A 17,568-nucleotide genomic window follows, 5' to 3' on the forward strand; every position below is an offset into this window, starting at 1 on the left:
ATGTATGTATGCAGTGTGTGTGTGTGTATGTATGTATGTATGCAGAATGTGTGTGAGTGTATCTCCGTGTGTGAGAGTGTGTATGTCCGTGTGAGTATGTGTGTGAGTGTGTATGCAGTGTGTGTGTGTATGCAGTGTGTGTGTGTGTGTGTATGTATGCAGGGTGTGTGTGTATGTATGCAGGGTGTGTGTGAGTGTATGTCAGTGTGTGAGAGTGTGTATGTCCGTGTGAGTGCAGTGTGTGCAGCTGACCAGTGTGTGTGTGTGTGTATGTATGCCGTGTGTGTGTGTATGTATGCAGTGTGTGTGTGTGTATGTATGCAGTGTGTGTGTGTATGTATGCAGTGTGTGTGTGTATGTATATATGCAGTGTGTGTGTGTGTATGTATGCAGTCTGTGTGTGTGTGTATGTATGCAGTGTGTGTGTGTGTGTATGTATGCAGTGTGTGTGTGTGTGTATGTATGTATGTATGCAGTGTGTGTGTGTGTGTGTGTATGTATGTATGTATGCAGGGTGTGTGTGAGTGTATGTCCGTGTGTGAGAGTGTGTATGTCCGTGTGAGTATGTGTGTGAGTGTGTATGCAGTGTGTGTGTGTGTATGCAGTGTGTGTGTGTGTGTATGTATGCAGTGTGTGTGTGTGTGTATGTATGCAGTGTGTGTGTGTGTGTGTAAGTATGCCGTGTGTGTAAGTATGCCGTGTGTGTGTGTGTATGTATGCAGTGTGTGTGTGTGTGTGTATGTATGCAGTGTGTGTGTGTGTATGTATGCAGTGTGTGTGTGTGTGTATGTATGCAGTGTGTGTGTGTGTATGTATGCAGTGTGTGTGTGTGTATGTATGCAGTGTGTGTGTGTGAGTGTATGTTCGTGTGTGAGAGTGTGTATGTCCGTGTGAGTGCAGTGTGTGCAGCTGACCAGTGTGTGTGTGTGTGTATGTATGCCGTGTGTGTGTGTGTATGTATGCAGTGTGTGTGTGTGTGTATGTATGCAGTGTGTGTGTGTGTGTATGTATGCAGTGTGTGTGTGTGTGTGTGTGTATGTATGCTATGTGTGTGTGTGTGTGTGTGTGTATGTATGCAGTGTGTGTGTATGTATGCAGTGTGTGTGTGTGTGTATGTATGTATGCAGTGTGTGTGTGTGTGTGTATGTATGTATGTATGCAGGGTGTGTGTGAGTGTATGTCCGTGTGTGAGAGTGTGTATGTCCGTGTGAGTATGTGTGTGAGTGTCCGTGTGAGTATGTGTGTGAGTGTGTATGCAGTGTGTGTGTGTGTGTGTGTGTATGTATGCAGTGTGTGTGTGTGTGTGTGTGTGTGTGTATGTATGCAGTGTGTGTGTGTGTATGTATGCAGTGTGTGTGTGTGTATGTATGCAGTGTGTGTGTGAGTGTATGTCCGTGTGTGAGAGTGTTTATGTCCGTGTGAGTATGTGTGTGAGTGTGTATGCAGTGTGTGTGTGTATGTATGTATGCCGTGTGTGTGTGTGTATGTATGCAGTGTGTGTGTGTGTGTGTGTATGTATGCATTGTGTGTGTGTGTGTATGTATGCAGTGTGTGTGTGTGTATGTATGCAGTGTGTGTGTGTGTGTGTATGTATGCAGTTTGTGTGTGTGTGTATGTATGCAGTGTGTGTGTGTGTGTGTATGTATGCAGTGTGTGTGTGTGTGTGTATGCAGTGTGTGTGTGTGTATGCAGTGTGAGTGTGTGTGTGTGTGTATGTATGTATGCAATGTGTGTGTGTGTGTGTGTGTGTATGTATGTATGCAGTGTGTGTGTGTGTGTGTGTGTGTATGTATGTATGCAGGGTGTGTGTGAGTGTATGTCCGTGTGTGAGAGTGTGTATGTCCGTGTGTGTGTGTTAGTGTGAGTGTGAGTGTGAGTATGTATGTGTATTTTGCACATTTATCCATGAATGTGTGTGTGTGTACTTGGTTTATAACCATGATATTACAATGTGAATGTTTTGTATTGTGTGGGGTTGATGCTGAATTGCAATTTTTTGTGGTTGTTGGTTGCAGAGAAGAGGAGCATAAACGGAAGGCTAAGGCTAAGGCTACTGCATTACAGGTGTCCTTTAATTTCCCTCTTCACATGCAATGCCTAGCAATGATAGCAATCCTCATACTAGTGTTCTTAGACACATGTTTATAGATGTATAAGAGTAGAACATTTTGAATATGATGCCTCGGGTTAATGATAACTTCTTTTTTTTCAACGCCACCTGTATATTTGTTGCCTCGGGTTAATGATAACTTTTTTTTTCAACGCCACCTGTATATTTGTTGCCTCGGGTTAATGATAACTTTTTTTTTCCAACACCACCCGTATATTTGATGCCTCGGATTGTGACTTCGCTAGTTACTTTGATCTAGTTCATTTCGTATCATAATCACTTCATTTCCATCACCCTTAATAACAGTAAATATTACATATATAATGTCCTTAATTTGTTTTTTGTTTTTTTTTTGTTTGGATAGATATGGATCGAAGGAAGCTTTTATTGATTGTTAGAGATGTCTTATTTGGAGACAATTTGCATTTGTACGATTCTTGTGTTGATGATGCTATGTGGCAAACATAGACATGTTGAACGACCCACATTGACTAACCGTTCACTTATTATGCATGCTAAATTTTAGTTTTGCTATGTTGATATAATCTTAGAGAAATAAAGAAGCCGATGGATGGAGAAGCAAACCTTTTCCACTGTTTGATAGATTTGCATATATATTTGGAAAAGATCGGGCTACGGGTAATGTAGCCGAAACCCCTGCTCAAATGGTGGAGGAACAAAGTCATGATCATGTTGGTGAAAGTGATATTGGAGGTGAAAATTTTGTTTCTTCAATGAACCAACAAAGCCAACAAAGTACCCCATCTGAAAATAGCCAAAGAAAGAGGAAAAGAGCTGTGGGAAGTTCAAGTGATGGAACCGAGGCAATTATCAGTGGACTGAAAGATTTTTATGTTGAAAGTGGGAAGAGGATGCAAATGGTAACTGAAGCTTTAGTTCAAGGTACTGCAGATCATACTGACATAGCTAATGAACTTGAAGCAATGGGTCTCTCTCCTATGGATCAAATTGATGCATTGTCTCTTATTTTGGATAAACCAAAAAATGTGGGAGTGTTCAGGGCAATCAAACCGAAACTCAAGAAAGTGTTCGTCCAAAGGCTTTTAAGCGACAACGCAAGCGGATGAGGATTTTGGCTAATGTTAACATGGATGTATTTTATTAATCATACAATCTTATATTATGGCTTATAACTTAGCTTTGCACTAGTATTTTGGCTTATGTTAACTAGCCATTTTGTAAATTATGGAGATCTATTTTGGCTAATGTTAACTAATGTTAACTAGGATTTTCTAAATTATGGAGATCTTCTTATGTACTTGTATTTGTTGAAGTTGCATGTATTGGGCACTATTATTTTTCTTCTGTTGGGTGATAGAGTTTAAACCAAGCTACATTTGCAAATTAAACCCAATTCTATTAGCAGGTAATAGAAACAAAACAATTGTCAATTTTTTTTAAGATTCATAATATACATGGCAAAAATATGCTCCAATTAACCCATATCATGAGATTTGTAGCATTACTCTATTACACAATGGCAAAAATTTGTAGTCCTAGTCTAAGCAAACACAAATCTGGTGAACAGTACTGTTTTTCTTATCCTGCTTCTTAGTCCGACATTACACCAAACTCTTCACTAAGTTAGTCCAGCTTAGTCCAGTCTAAGCCAGTCCAGCTTAGTCCCGGCAGCTAGTCCAGTCCGAGACAGTCTGGCGCAACAAACGCACCCTAAGATAGATGACACCCAAAGAGGGTCCTACATGAGTGATGACTGTCAGAATCTCCGCTGAATCCTTGTGAGCCACCAACCAAAAGCTACCTAAAACCTGGAGGGGTGCAAAACAAAACGTTGAGTGGGCAAAAACAAAGGTTTTACAAAATCACTTCATTTATCAAAGTTCTAACCCCTCGCTGTAAAACCTGTATAATTTCTCAGAAAATAGCATATACATATATTAAATCTCAACACAGTTCATCATCATCAAAATCCATTGTCAACATATGAATATGCCTATGCCATGCCACAATAATCAAATATATAAGTACGCAATCATATGCAATGATAAATGTAATTATCACATCAACTGAACTCTAACTCATATCATGCCTGCACACAAGTCGAACCCACTTATAGTGGTCTATACGACAAGCTGGGTGTATAATAATTGTACGCTCTAGTGCTACAATCACGTGAAGCTGTGCAATGAATGCGGGTCACCTACAAGTCGAACCCACTTATAGTGGTCTATACGACAGGCTATGTACCTGACTTGGATCCAAGATGAGCGTGTGGTGCGGGAGGTGAACATACACGTGAAGGCTATGCCCCTAACCATGGGCGAGAGCACTAACACCGAGGTGCAGGTGAGAGAGTTCTTATCTCATCTCAATCGACATAAAGTAATGCATAGCTTACTTGAACTTACCTGAGCGCTGCGGCCCTCGTATCACAATATATAAACACATATGCATAACCTTGATATAATTATAATTGGCATGACATTTCATTTCACAATATTCATTTAAATCACTTTTCTGAGAAAATAAACAATATATATATGTATACATTGAAAACAAAAGCCCACTCACTGGTATGTGGAAGGGTCGTAACCCCCCAGTCGCCCCTGGCTACGCTCGTCCTTAAGATAGGTCTCACCTATATGCGAAGTAACTGAATAAACGTCAATTTAACGCACATACACAAAACTCAGTAATAACTTCTCATACATTGCTCAATTTTGGTAGTTGAATATACCAATGTAATCTACACAACCTCAGGAACATCCGCATATTTTTAGATTCCAAAAACAATACCGCACGCCCCCTTACGCGCCGGCCAAGGCACGGCCAGACGCGCCTTCACGCCCGGCCACGTGCCTGGCACACTGACGGCGTCACTTAACGCCGTCAGGAATATTCCGTTAAAATCCACTATTTCCGTTAAACTTAACTAACGGCGTCAGCATCTTCCGTCCAAACTGACGGAATATTCCTCATCCCCTACCTCAGAACTCATGCGACCGTCGCCGTCGCCGGAAAACTAGGAATTTTTCAAATCGCTTATTCTCACTCGATTTTAATCCATTTTCTTCGAAACTTGAACCAAATGAAAGCTAGAGATGTGAGGAATCATGTTATACCTGTCTTAAGTGTCGATGCTTACGGGATCACGTCGGAAAAGCTTCGAACTTCCGGCTACCTCTGCAATTCTTTGAAACTGGGCTTCCCGATGTCTAATTTCTTCCAAAATGTTACTCTGAGCTTTGTGATGATGTTCTAAGGCTCACTATTATCTTGAAATCTCCTAAAAATCAACATATAGAAGTTGCATGAACAATGCCAAACTCGAAGCTTTGTAAATCGACGTGCAAATGAAAAGGTTCTCACCTGAAAATGGTATATTCGTGATCGTAGAATCCTCACGAGCACAATGGTACAATTTTTCCCCACGATCTGTGACGTTTTGGTTGAGTTTGAGGGTGTCCGTACGTAGAAGGAAGAGAAATAATGAGAGTTCAAGAGGTAGAGAGAGAGAGCATACGGGAGTGAGAGAGAGTGAGAGTGTGGTGGGATTATGTGGTCCTCACATATCCAAGACACCAACCCTTAACCTAACCTCACTAAAATGGTTCAAAATTTAACTAGGGTTACTAAATTAAAAACCCTACGATTTCTTAAGTTCCATACATCCATAAATGAACCAACGTTCAAGGGCAAATCCGTCCTTTCATAACAACATTAAGAAATATTTTGGGACGGGCTGTGACACGTATCTATGTTGTATCATTTCATGTGTTACAATAAAAGTAAATAAATGATTGATATGTCTTATCTACAGGATAAACTTACATAGAACATATTCCCCATATTATGACGTCTTGTTTGATGTAAGTTGCTCTCCACTTGTAGGTATATTAAAATAAATGTATATAATGAACCAAATTTTATTGAGAAAAAGATAAATTAGAAATGATTTATCATTAATTGTAAAGAGTGTATTAATGTTTCGAGTGTGATGGGTGAACAAGAAAACCCGTGTTTCGTATTGGTTTATTAGAAACAAGATTTTTTTTTAAAATTTTTTTTTATAGTAATGTTAGGAATGTTAAATTTTTAATTTCGTGACTAAGAGGCCAATAAATTTAAGTAGAATTTTGTTTGTTTGATTGTTTTAGACCATCTTCAACCCTTAGATTAAAACTTAAAATTTTTAAGCCAAAAAATTAAGGTTTTAACCTAAAAACAGTTATTCTCTTCTAATCCTTATGGGTTAAATTTTTAGCCCATAATTATTAAAAAATGAATTTAGAATTTTTTTTTCTTAAAGTAACTTTTAAAAAAAAAATAATTATGTAAACTACCCTAATTTAATTTTATAAACATTTTAACTTAAAATTTTAGATTCTAATAAATATTGAAAAATCACTAAACCGGCACCCTGAAACTCGTGGAACACTACGAAAGAATATGAAACACATAAAATAATTTTTAATTACTTTAGTCATTGGATTTAAATTTGGACTGTTAGATATATTTTTTTTTACCATTAGATTTGATCAAATGAGATCTTAGCCGTTGGATTCAACGAATTTATAAATATATAAAAAAAAATACACACATATGGTATGCTAGCCCAATTAACCCATGAGGAATTTTGGGCTAAATTTGCTCCAAAAATGAGTTTAGGTTTTAACTTATATTTGTCCCAAGGATTGGAGAAAATTAAAATAAATTAAAATAAATTTAAAACTTAAAATTTGAGTTTTACTTTAAGGATTAAAGTAGGTCTTGAGGTGAATAATATGCGTTTCCAAGTAGAGACAAAAGAAAGGGAAAAGGATATTTGATTGTGTGGATGATTCTAACACATTGTTTATGACTTTATGAATTGAAGCATTATATAATTACATGTTAGTCGCTTTCAAAAAATAATAATAATAAAGAGAGAGCATATTTTAATGATTAGTCATAGTTTAACCATGATTGCAGTGGTGCTTTCATTTATAAGCTGAAATAATAGGAGTACAAAAATAATTTTCTTTATTCTCTCATCTCTTCTTCCTCTCTTTTGATGTTGTGTTCTCTTCTGACACTTTGTTCTTCCTTATATGAGCAAATGAATAGGCAATATTTTAAATCAAAACATACCCCACTCACTTAATGCCTTCACTTACATACTCATTAAGCCTTTACATGCTAGACTTACTAAGCCATTACCTACTACTCCCATTACATAGTGGACATCCATATTTACCATGCATTTTTACAACAGTAATATACATTATTAGCTAATATCAATTTCATACATTTTGTTTTGTAAGTATGCTTGTCAAGAAATGTTAACGAGACTATTTTTTAAATGGAACTTTTTGTCACCTTATAATTTATTAATAATTTTTATGCAAACATTATAAAATATTGTGTCATAAGAAGATTATCTTAAAATGGAATTCTCTATAGACCCTCACTTGACAATTTAATGTTTAAGTCACAACACTATAAAATATTGTGCCATAAGAAGACTCTCTCAAACGATAGAATATCTATGTTAAATTACAAGGGAGGAAGATCGAACATGAAACCTAGTATGTAAGGGTAAATATTTTCTAATAAACTGAGTTACAAAATAATTGTTTTTATTTACGATATTTAAATCTAACAAAAACATCACACAAAATAAAACAAAAATGCTTTAAAGGAGAAAAACGGTAGTGATTGTGTCGAAAATTACTTCCCTTGTACAAAACAAATACTAGTCCCACTAGAATGAAAATATTACACTATGATGAATTATTATTCTTGTTGAACGAAACAGGTATTTGAAATGATTAAGAGGTTTCATTGAAGTGTTTGGTTGGTGTGTCAGAAGAAACGCATTCTATGTATTTTTAATGCAAGATAATGACAAGCATGAACTCGTCAAGAAGCCATGGTGACATCACTGACAGATACAGTGACACGTAGGTAGTTGATTGAGGAAAGAGGTCCTCATATCCCTTTCATCAAGATCATCATATTAAGTGATTCGAACATTTGAAATTTCATCAAACGATAAAAAATTATTACACTTTTTAAGGAATCAAAACAACTGAGCCAATGTATGAAATTCAAAGGTTTGGATAACTTGATTCCATGATTTTAATGGAAAAGATCCGGCCGTTGATTGAAGTTGTAGACATCGAAATTTCGGTAAATAAATGTTGACCGATAAATCGAAGTTTCAACGCTCATGTATTACATAAATTTTACACGTAGTATGTGACTCGACGAAAAATTGAAATGAGTAAGAAAAGGCATCAAATATGACACGTGTCAACACCTGGCAGAAATAACTTATTTCATCCGGAATATTATATTCAAAATTAGGCCTTGAAAAATTCTATAAATACAAGCCCATTTCATTCATTAGGGGAACCAAAATCATTAGGCAAAATCCTCGAAGCTTTGAAACTCTGAAGCTCTCAAACATCCAGGTTTCCGAAGAATCAAGAAAGCCCTCTTCGTTCTTCTAAGATCAAGCCCCAAAGGCCCTTTGAAGAACTTCCACCAATTCAAGATCAAGCCCCGACGGCCCTTAAAGAAAGCGTTCATCGTTCATCATCCGTTCATCATCCGTTCATCCTAAGATCAGGCCCCAACGACCCTTTGGATCAACAACATCAACAAATTCACACATCCAACCGTTCTTCAAGATCAAGACCAAAACCCCTTAAAGATCCGCTTATTCGCTGTTCATTAAGCTCAAGCCCCAACGACCCCTTGAAATTCGCTCATCCGCTGTTCCTCAAGCTCAAGCCCCAACGACCCCTTGAAAATCCGTCAATCACTGTTCTTCAAGATCAAGCCCAAAAGCCTTTGAAGATTTGTTCATCACTGTTCTTCAAGATCAAGCCCAAAAGCCCTTGAAGATCCGTTCATCCATCAACCTTCAAGATCAAGCCCAAAAGTCCTTGAAGAAATTCGCGCAATCGCTCTTCAAGATCAAGCCCAAAAGCCCCTTGAAGATCTGTTCATCAACCTTCAAGATCAAGCCCCAACGGCCCTTGAAGAAACTTTCAACCGTTCATCCAAGATCAAGCATCGACGGCCCTTGGATCAATCGCACATCCACAAATCAACATCTTACGGAGATCGAATCAGATGATCAAATTTGAGAGAGATTGTAACCCAAAATCATTAAATACAAAATATTATTTTGTACACGTTGTTCTTGTCTCTTTCGTTTCAGGAATTTTCCGTGTTCATAGAAGTCATTGTAAACTTTGATCAATTATTGATTTTTCTGAACTTGAAAAAGGGTGAAAGAGCAATTGGTGTCGTTCAAGCAAATTTTGGGTAACTTTCCAAGTGATTGCAGAGTAGCTGAAACTATCAACGACATCTCCCCTCATCCGTGTTTCATCTGCCTTTTGCATATGGCCAAGGAGCATGGTTTGATGATCCTGGGCTCCACCAATCTAGATGACCTCAGCATTCACGTTAAGTGAAAAAACAGTTTGGAGCATTTTCTCCTCTGTAATGTTTCTGTAACTCTTATTATTTGAATATAAAATTGGAAAGTGTCTCTAAAATTAGAAAGGTAAAAATGTAATTTTTCGTTAAAAATAAACAATATCAGAAATATTTTGTTAAAATTCTCCTTAAAGAATGAGGATCCTCTTCGTGAAGATTTTGGAGATCCTCAAATCGTGTCCATTCATTGTACATCGTGTGACCAGAAATTATTTTAAACACTTTTATTTAAAATTAAATATGAATAGTATCTGATGAAAATTGATTGCACGATGTACGATGAACGGACCCGATTTGAGAATTTCTAGAATCCTCATAAAGATGATCTGGAGAGGATCCTCATTATATTTTAAATTTGTCTTGAAGAGATTATGAAAATGACTTGTAGCTAAACTGGTTAAAATTTAAGAGCGTTTAATTTTACACGAAAAACCTTATGTTTAAATTCCCTTCCTGTTTGGGCCCAAAATAATAGTTTGGGCCGAGGGTAGGATCATTCTCGGCCCGGGAGGCCGTGCGGCAAAAGGGCCATGGATCGTTCAGCTCGTGGGATTCCAAGCCTAGGTCAGTTAGATCAGAACGCAAGTCGAGTCCTAGTACAATAGGGAGTCTCGGCGGGATCAGTATTCCAGAAAGCGAATCCGGCTCAGTTAAGGACTAGATTCATAATCCTAGTGAAGATAGGACTGGTCGAGGTGGTGTTGATCCGGAGAGGAAGACCTAGTCCGAGTAGGATTTTAACTCGGATTCAAGGTCCAGTGCTATAAATAGGGGAGGTTGTGCGTCAGTGAGAGCCCCCTGCAAATCAATACAAAATTGCCCTGCGCAAATTCTCACAACTTATGATTTTTCTTTTTCCTTTTTCGCTGACACATCTTCCGTTGGCATCAACAGCACTGTGGAAGCAACCGGTGATATCTTAAGTCGGCATAGATAGCTCTGTCACCGTAGAATCAATCGGTCTCGCAGTATCTTCCGTTGGCATCAACAGCACTGCGGCGAGAACGGTTGATTACCTATCCAAGTCTCGGTCGAGAAGGGTTTCTGAACCCTTATTGGTCGAGGTCATCTCATCAGCCTTCTCGGCGAAGTGAGGTGTTACACGTTATTACGTTCGGCACATTGAAAGCCGAATTTGATATTGAACTTCGTAAGAATAGTAACCTTGTCTTCAGGTTCGAGAGCCCAAGAGGCCGAGACGTGTTCCTTTCTCGACCGCAATCGCAAGACGCAGAAGTCAGCCGCGCACCCAAAGCAACATCAACAAATTTACTCCTCGGCCGAGCTCGGCCGACGAGTTGGCACGCCCCGCAATCACCGAAGGACGTAGTTAGCTTATAAATTACTCGGCCTGCGCGCCACGTAGGCTTTGTAGTTTCTAGGGTCAACATTTTGGCACGCCCAGTGGGACCCAGTGCTAAACTACGAAGTTCATGCCAATTGAAACACGATCGGTAAAAAAGAAAACAGCTATGGGAAAGTCGACAGCTGATTTGCCGAACCAGAACATATGACCAAATGTGCCACAGGCGCAGAATCCCCTTAGCGCTGTGACACCTGAGTCCACGAGTGCGACTCGCCGAGAGAGAGAAATTAATCTCGGCGGTCAACTCCGCGGTCTAGAGATCCCAAATAGAAACACCTGCGTTCTCAATGAAGGGATAGTAGAGGAGTGCGACAAGGATGGTGGTGAAGGATCTGATCCACCAACAAGGTCGTTTCTTCGAAAGCGACTAGACGAGCAGTCTCGGTCAGTCGAGCAGATGTTTAGTTGAGGCATTGACAAGCTGCATGACGTGATACTCAGTTCCAATGAGCGACAAACCAGATTGCTCGAAATGCTGGTTAGTAAAGTCAGTGACAGCAGGCCTTTCGATATTCTTCAACACTTACCACCAGGAAACAATCCGTTACCAATTGTACCGGCCGAGCCTATTCCTGCTCGGTTCAAACTAATTGACTTGGAGAAAGGAGGAGGGTCGAATAGTAGGTCAGACGGAACCGACCAGAGGGTCGAAGCAACACCTGTTGATATGACCGAAGTTCAGCGGATGATCGACTCGGCCATGAAGAAAGGGCTGAAGTTTCCTAAGTTTATTCATCCGTACCCAGCTTACGTGGAAACGTTCGGATACCCGAAGGGGTTCAAGATCCCAGATTTCAGCCTTTTTACCGGTGAATCATCCCTGTCTTCGTTGGAGCACGTGGCCCGTTTCACCGCGCAATGCGGGGACGTTAATAGTGATTTCCATAAGTTACGGTTGTTCAATTTCTCATTGACCGGATCAGCATTTGCCTGGTATATCAATCTCCCTCCTAATTCCGTCCAAAACTGGGAGGAGTTGGTCGAGAAATTTCACGAGCAGTTTTATCGGCCAGGGATGGAGATGTCAGTTTCTTCATTAGCACGGATGGCTCAAGCATCTGATGAGTCACCAATGGATTATCTTACCAGGTTCAAATCAGCCAGGAATTGGTGCCGAGTGCCTTTACCCGAAGTCGAGTTTGTCAGGCTTGCTTTGAACGGCCTCGACGTCGAGTACAAAAAGAAGTTCTTGGGGGCAAACTTTCGGGATATGTACGAATTAGCCCAACATGTCGAACAGTATGATTATTTGCTCCGCGAGGAAAAAACTTCGAAAGCTCCAACTCGGGGGACGATTTACAAGAATCCTACTGTCAATTACGCATCAACCGAGGATGAATGCGTTAGTGTGGATGCAGCTGAGATAGTGATAGATAAGTCATACATTTGCAAGGCATTGGCTCAGGTTGACTCTAGGGAAGTCAAAAGCCGCTCGGCCGCGGAAGGAACATTGAAACCGTCAAAAGTTTACATTTTTTATATTACAAAGGCTGACGCAATTTTTGACCAACTGTTATCAGCAAGAATCACCAAGCTTCGGCCTGGTCACAACATTCCCAAGACCGAAGAGCTTAAAGGAAATGTGTATTGCAAGTACCACAATTCAAGCAAACATACGACAAACAATTGATTCGTGTTTCGCGACAACGTACAAAGCTGGATTGATAATGGCAAACTGAAATTTCCAGAGAAGAAGATGAGTGTTGATACTGATCCGTTCCCCACGGCAACAGTAAATATGGTCGATGCGTACCTACCTAAGGACAAAGGGAAAGGAAAGGCTGAAGTTGTTGCGACGCAACGCTTACGAAATCAAAATTCTCGGCCACGGTTCATGGCCGATTTTCGTTCAAACGAACCACCTACAGCTTTAACAGGACTCGCTATTGTCAAACCTATGATGGATTATAGCACCGATGAAGACAGTGGGACGGCGGTTTTGTGCAGAAAATGTAGAGCAAAGGTCGACAGTGAGCCAGAGGAGAAACCCTCTTCGCTTGTAACAGAACGACCTATGGACGCAACCCGGCAAAAGGTAGCTAACGTAGGCCAACATCAAGGGGTTTTTGATAGGCTCGATCCTAAAGTACGGATGGAAGAAACACCCCCGGTCAGACGGCGCCTCGATTTTGATGCTTCATTCTATGACGATGATTACTATAAACGTAATTCTAGCAGTTCAGAATCATCATGGAGCCAAAAAACCTTCAAACCTCCCGAGCCTAGAGATCAACGTTGGTATACATATCATTCTTCGAAATGCGTCTACACCGCGTTGTCCAAATCCCAGAAACGCCGGCATCAAAGGATAGATTGCATGGCCCGCCGACGGGCAGCCCAAGAAACTTCGGTCCCTAAATGGCGGCCGAAGGACACAATTGCTACTGATGATGAACGACCACCTCCAGCCATTATGACAGAGTTGGCTCAAGGGAAACGGCTGGTCGACTAAGATGTCGAAACCACGTTTGAAGAGGCTGATAAACGAATCAAACTTCTACTTCGACCAGGGGAGATGAAGGCACGCCTTGAACATTTCAGGCAAGAGGCCAAAAGCAAATTAGCCCCGCCGGCTATACAAGAACCTTTGATCAAGATTCGACGGAATTTGCACCCTCCGTTCCTTGGGGAGTCTTTGGAATATATGTGCGAATTCCATAAGAAACATTCGGCCAACGATCTGTATGGTTTGCCAAAGGCATGCCAGGACACCATTGATCTAGTCCTGACTTGTCCTGATGCCGAGCGAATCATCCAGAAAACCTCAGACCCAGGATTGAAAGCAAGGTTCCAGCACATACGAGAAGCTCATGTCCTTGGATTTGAAGTCGAACCATACACTGATATCGATGCAGCCGATCTTCCTTTCTCAATGGAGGACCTTCAGTATTTACGATATCAATTCGAAGTATTTTCGGCTGTTTCGCTCTTCGGCCTTACGACCGATGAAATAGCACGTGTTGCACGTCTGGATGCTTATCTCGACACTAGGGATGCCCGGCTACACTACCAGGAGCAGGTCCAAGTCCTGACCCCAAGCACATTGTCAATTTTAACCTCACCTGAGGCAATCACGCAGAACCAGCAAGTTGCCGAAGTAGCACCGCGAGATCCAACCATCGAAGAAGGAACTGAAGAGTCTCGTTGTCTGACTTTGACAACAACGGAGTCCGCAGTCGCCGACCAGCCAAGAGATGAGGCTAGCGAGAAGGGTCCTAACTCGATGGGCCCGTCAGTCATCGATAACATGGAAATCAGTATGGTCCATGTGTTACCCGCTGATTTTCAATCAAGCACGGCTCAACCGAATTGCCTTGATGGTGATGTAGTCGCCGAAGAAGCTGGCCATTTTGATTTTGTATCTGTTGTTGAAGGTGAGTCGACAACAAAAGATGATAGTCTAAAGGCCGCTTTGGCCGAATTGTTTCCTCGTTCATCACCGGCTAACCTTCACCATTTAAAGTCGTTGTATGTGACGGCCCACATCGAGGGATATCCAGTTTCCAAAGTTTTTGTCGACTGTGGAGCTACCATTAATATCATGCCTCTGAATATCATGAAGGCCTTACGTCGCTCGAATGACGAACTTATTCCGTCAGGGATCACAATGAGTAGTTTCGTCGGTGACAAGTCCCAAACCAAAGGCGTACTTCCGTTAACTGTGAATATTGCCGGTCGCACTCACATGACCGCCTTTTTCGTGGTTGATTCCAAAATCGAGTATAATGCACTGCTCGGTCGAGATTGGATTCACCAAACCAGCTGTATTCCTTCCTCATTATATCAAGTGCTTGTCTTTTGGGATGACAACTCAGTCACTGTTCACCCGGTCGATAGCTAGCCCTTCGAAGCTAACATGATCCAAGCACGGTATTATGATGACCACGTCAGCTACATTACTTTGCAAGGCTTCAATGAAGAAGGACGGCCGACTCGGATTTCGGTTCAGAAAGCTATCGATGTTGGCGCCGAGACTGTCCACCAGGATTCGGCGCTACTCGGATTAGCCAACTTCCTCCCAGAAGCCGATGTTTGACACCGATCGGGAAACACGAAGGGCCGCGGTTTCATCTACTATGGAACGACTGCTGGCCCATTGGTATACTATATCTAAACAACCAAATTCGGGCGTTAACCTCGTCGAGTTCCTTGCTGAATGAGATAATGGTCCTGTCTTATCTCTTGATAAAATTCAAGCCGCCCCGGCCGAGCTCGAAGATCATCGACCCCAAGTTAAGGACCCCCTGGAAGAGATTAATGTTGGGACGGCCGATGACCCACGGCCTTTGTTTGTTAGTGCGTTATTTCCCCAACAAATGAAGGACGAGTTTCGTGCCTTGCTTACGGAGTTCAAAGATTGTTTTGCTTAGAGCTATCATGAAATGCCCGGTTTAGAACGTACTCTGGTCGAGCATGAATTACGGATTAAGTCCGGATGTAAACCTTTCCGTCAGCCACCTCGACGATTTTCGACCGAAGTGCAACTCGGCATCAAGGCCGAATTAGTTCGGCTTTTGAAGGCCGGGTTCATTCGAACAGCTCGATATGTTGAATGGTTGGCAAATATCGTTCCTGTTTTAAAGAAAAATGGGGCACTACGCATCTGCATCGATTTCAGGAATCTGAATCTGGCAACTCCCAAAGATGAGTATCCAATGCCGATTTCAGACTTGTTAATCGATGTTGCGGCAAATCATGCGATCTTATCCTTTATGGATGGACACGCCGGGTACAACCAAATATTCATTGCCGAAGCCGATGTGCACAAAACTGCTTTTCGTTGCCCGGGAACACTCGGCACTTACTAATGGGTTGTCATGCCATTCGGCCTCAAGAATGCCGGCGCCACATACCAACGGGCGATGAACACCATCTTCCATGATTTAATTGGAACCATCGTCGAAGTTTACATCGACGATGTTGTCATCAAATCTAAACGCCGACAGACACATCTGGACGATCTCCGACAGGCTTTCCTCCGCATGCGTCGGCACAACCTCAAGATGAATCCTGCCAAGTGTGCCTTCGGCGTGTCGGCCGGGAATTTTCTTGGTTTCCTCGTGCATCACCGTGGGATTGAAGTCGATGAGAATAAGGCACGCGCAATCATCACTACCCCACCCCCAACGATTAAGAAACAACTCCAGTCCTTACTCGGACATATCAATTTCCTCCGCCGATTTATTGCCAACTCGGCAGGTAAAATGAAAGCGTTCTCCACGCTTTTGAAACTCAAGGACTCAGATAAATTTGTGTGGAACGACGAGCATCAGGCGGCGTTTACGCAAATCAAAGTCTCCCTTACGAATCCACCTGTCCTGGTTCCTCCTCGGCGCGGTAAGCCTCTTAAGCTCTATATCTCGGCGGTCGAAGAGTCCATCGGCTGCCTCCTCACGCAAGATAACGACGTCGGACGGGAGCAGGCTATTTTTTATCTCAGCCGCAATCTCAGTCAACCAGAGATCAATTATCCAGCCGTCGAGAAGCTGTGCTTGGCCGTGTTTTTCGCCACTTCCAAGCTTCGTCATTATATGCTCCCATCAGTTACCCAAGTCATTGCTCAGACCGACGTCATCCGCTACATGCTCACCCGACCAATCGTAAAGGGCCGTATTGGGAAATGGACCATGGCACTGTCTGAATTTAGCTTGCAGTACGTAGCCCAGAAAGCTGTCAAGGGCCAGGCAGTGGCTGATTTCCTTGCTCAACATCCCTCCCCATACGGTTTTGGGGGCAACGACGTTGAAATCGGCATGGTTCAGACGCGCGACAACCACTGGACGATGTACTTTGACGGCTCTAGTACGTTATCTTCGGCGGGCGTGGGAATTGTCTTTCAATCCTCGAACCACGATCGCTGGTTATTTTCGCTTAAGTTGGATTTCGAATGCACCAACAATCAGGCCGAATACGAAGCCCTAATCGTCGGCCTTGGAATTCTTCATGACCTGCGGGCGACCCGCGCCCTCGTTCTCGGCGACTCCGAACTTGTGATTAACCAACTCAATGGTTCTTTTTATTGCATGAGTTGTACCCTGGCACCGTACAACATGGTCGCCAGCTATTTGGCCGAATCCTTAGACGGTATTACATTTAAACATATTTCCCGGTGTCATAATACCGACGCCGACGAATTGGCTCAAATTGCCTCCGGCGCACAACTCCTGGGGGGCAAGCTAGGTCAAGATATACCGGTGTTACGACAGTTATACCCGGCCTTGGTTAACCAGCAAATCCTCCGACGCGACGACGTGATACGCACCAGGGTTATGTCCTTACCTTGGTTGTTGGATCGGCAGGACTTTGTAGAGATTTGCACGACCGAGGTAATACCAGATGATTGGAGAACACCCATTATGCAGTACCTTGATAATCCTAATGGAAAACATAGTCGCAAGACACGAGTCCACGCCACGAACTATGTCACGTACCAGAACGAGTTATACCGAAAAGGCGAAGATGGTTTGTTACTGCTATGCCTCGGCCCCTAAGAGAGTGCTCGGGCGATTAAAGAAGTCCATGAAGGGGTATGCGGAGCCCATCAATCCGGACGGAAAATGCGGTGGTTACTTCGGCGGCACGGCTATTTTTGGCCAAGAATACTAAAAGATTGTAT

At 42.0% G+C, this 17,568-nt stretch overlaps 2 protein-coding genes and 1 long non-coding RNA gene across 3 annotated transcripts; 2 read left to right on the forward strand and 1 right to left on the reverse strand.

Moving 5' to 3' along the window:
• Window positions 1-3,501: 3,501 nt before the first annotated feature.
• Window positions 3,502-4,963, reverse strand: LOC139193733 (uncharacterized). Its single transcript, XR_011578183.1, has 2 exons — window positions 4,664-4,963; window positions 3,502-3,900 (listed from the first exon to the last, which is right to left on the reverse strand). It is a non-coding gene; the product is annotated as an uncharacterized lncRNA (long non-coding RNA).
• Window positions 4,964-11,424: 6,461 nt separating this feature from the next.
• Window positions 11,425-12,582, forward strand: LOC139193324 (uncharacterized). Its single transcript, XM_070816315.1, has 2 exons — window positions 11,425-11,975; window positions 12,057-12,582. The coding sequence occupies exons 1-2, from the start codon at window positions 11,425-11,427 to the stop codon at window positions 12,580-12,582; spliced, it is 1,077 nt and encodes a 358-aa protein (XP_070672416.1).
• Window positions 12,583-16,156: 3,574 nt separating this feature from the next.
• Window positions 16,157-17,443, forward strand: LOC139193326 (uncharacterized). The gene has a single exon (XM_070816316.1). It carries the CDS (start codon window positions 16,157-16,159, stop codon window positions 17,441-17,443), a length of 1,287 nt encoding a protein of 428 aa, XP_070672417.1.
• The last annotated feature ends 125 nt before the right edge of the window (window positions 17,444-17,568 follow it).

This window comes from Malus domestica, chromosome 17 (assembly GCF_042453785.1).
Source record: "Malus domestica chromosome 17, GDT2T_hap1".
NCBI lineage: Eukaryota > Viridiplantae > Streptophyta > Magnoliopsida > Rosales > Rosaceae > Malus > Malus domestica.

What these genes read in the sequence shown, in the direction of transcription:
- LOC139193326 (XM_070816316.1), top strand. Translation starts at nt 16,157, where the DNA reads ATGAAAGCGTTCTCCACGCTTTTGAAACTCAAGGACTCAGATAAATTT.
- LOC139193324 (XM_070816315.1), top strand. Translation starts at nt 11,425, where the DNA reads ATGCTGGTTAGTAAAGTCAGTGACAGCAGGCCTTTCGATATTCTTCAA. An exon ending in TATCGGCCAGGGATGGAGAT is followed by an intron (nt 11,976 to 12,056) that starts GTCAGTTTCTTC and finishes CAAATCAGCCAG; the next exon opens with GAATTGGTGCCGAGTGCCTT.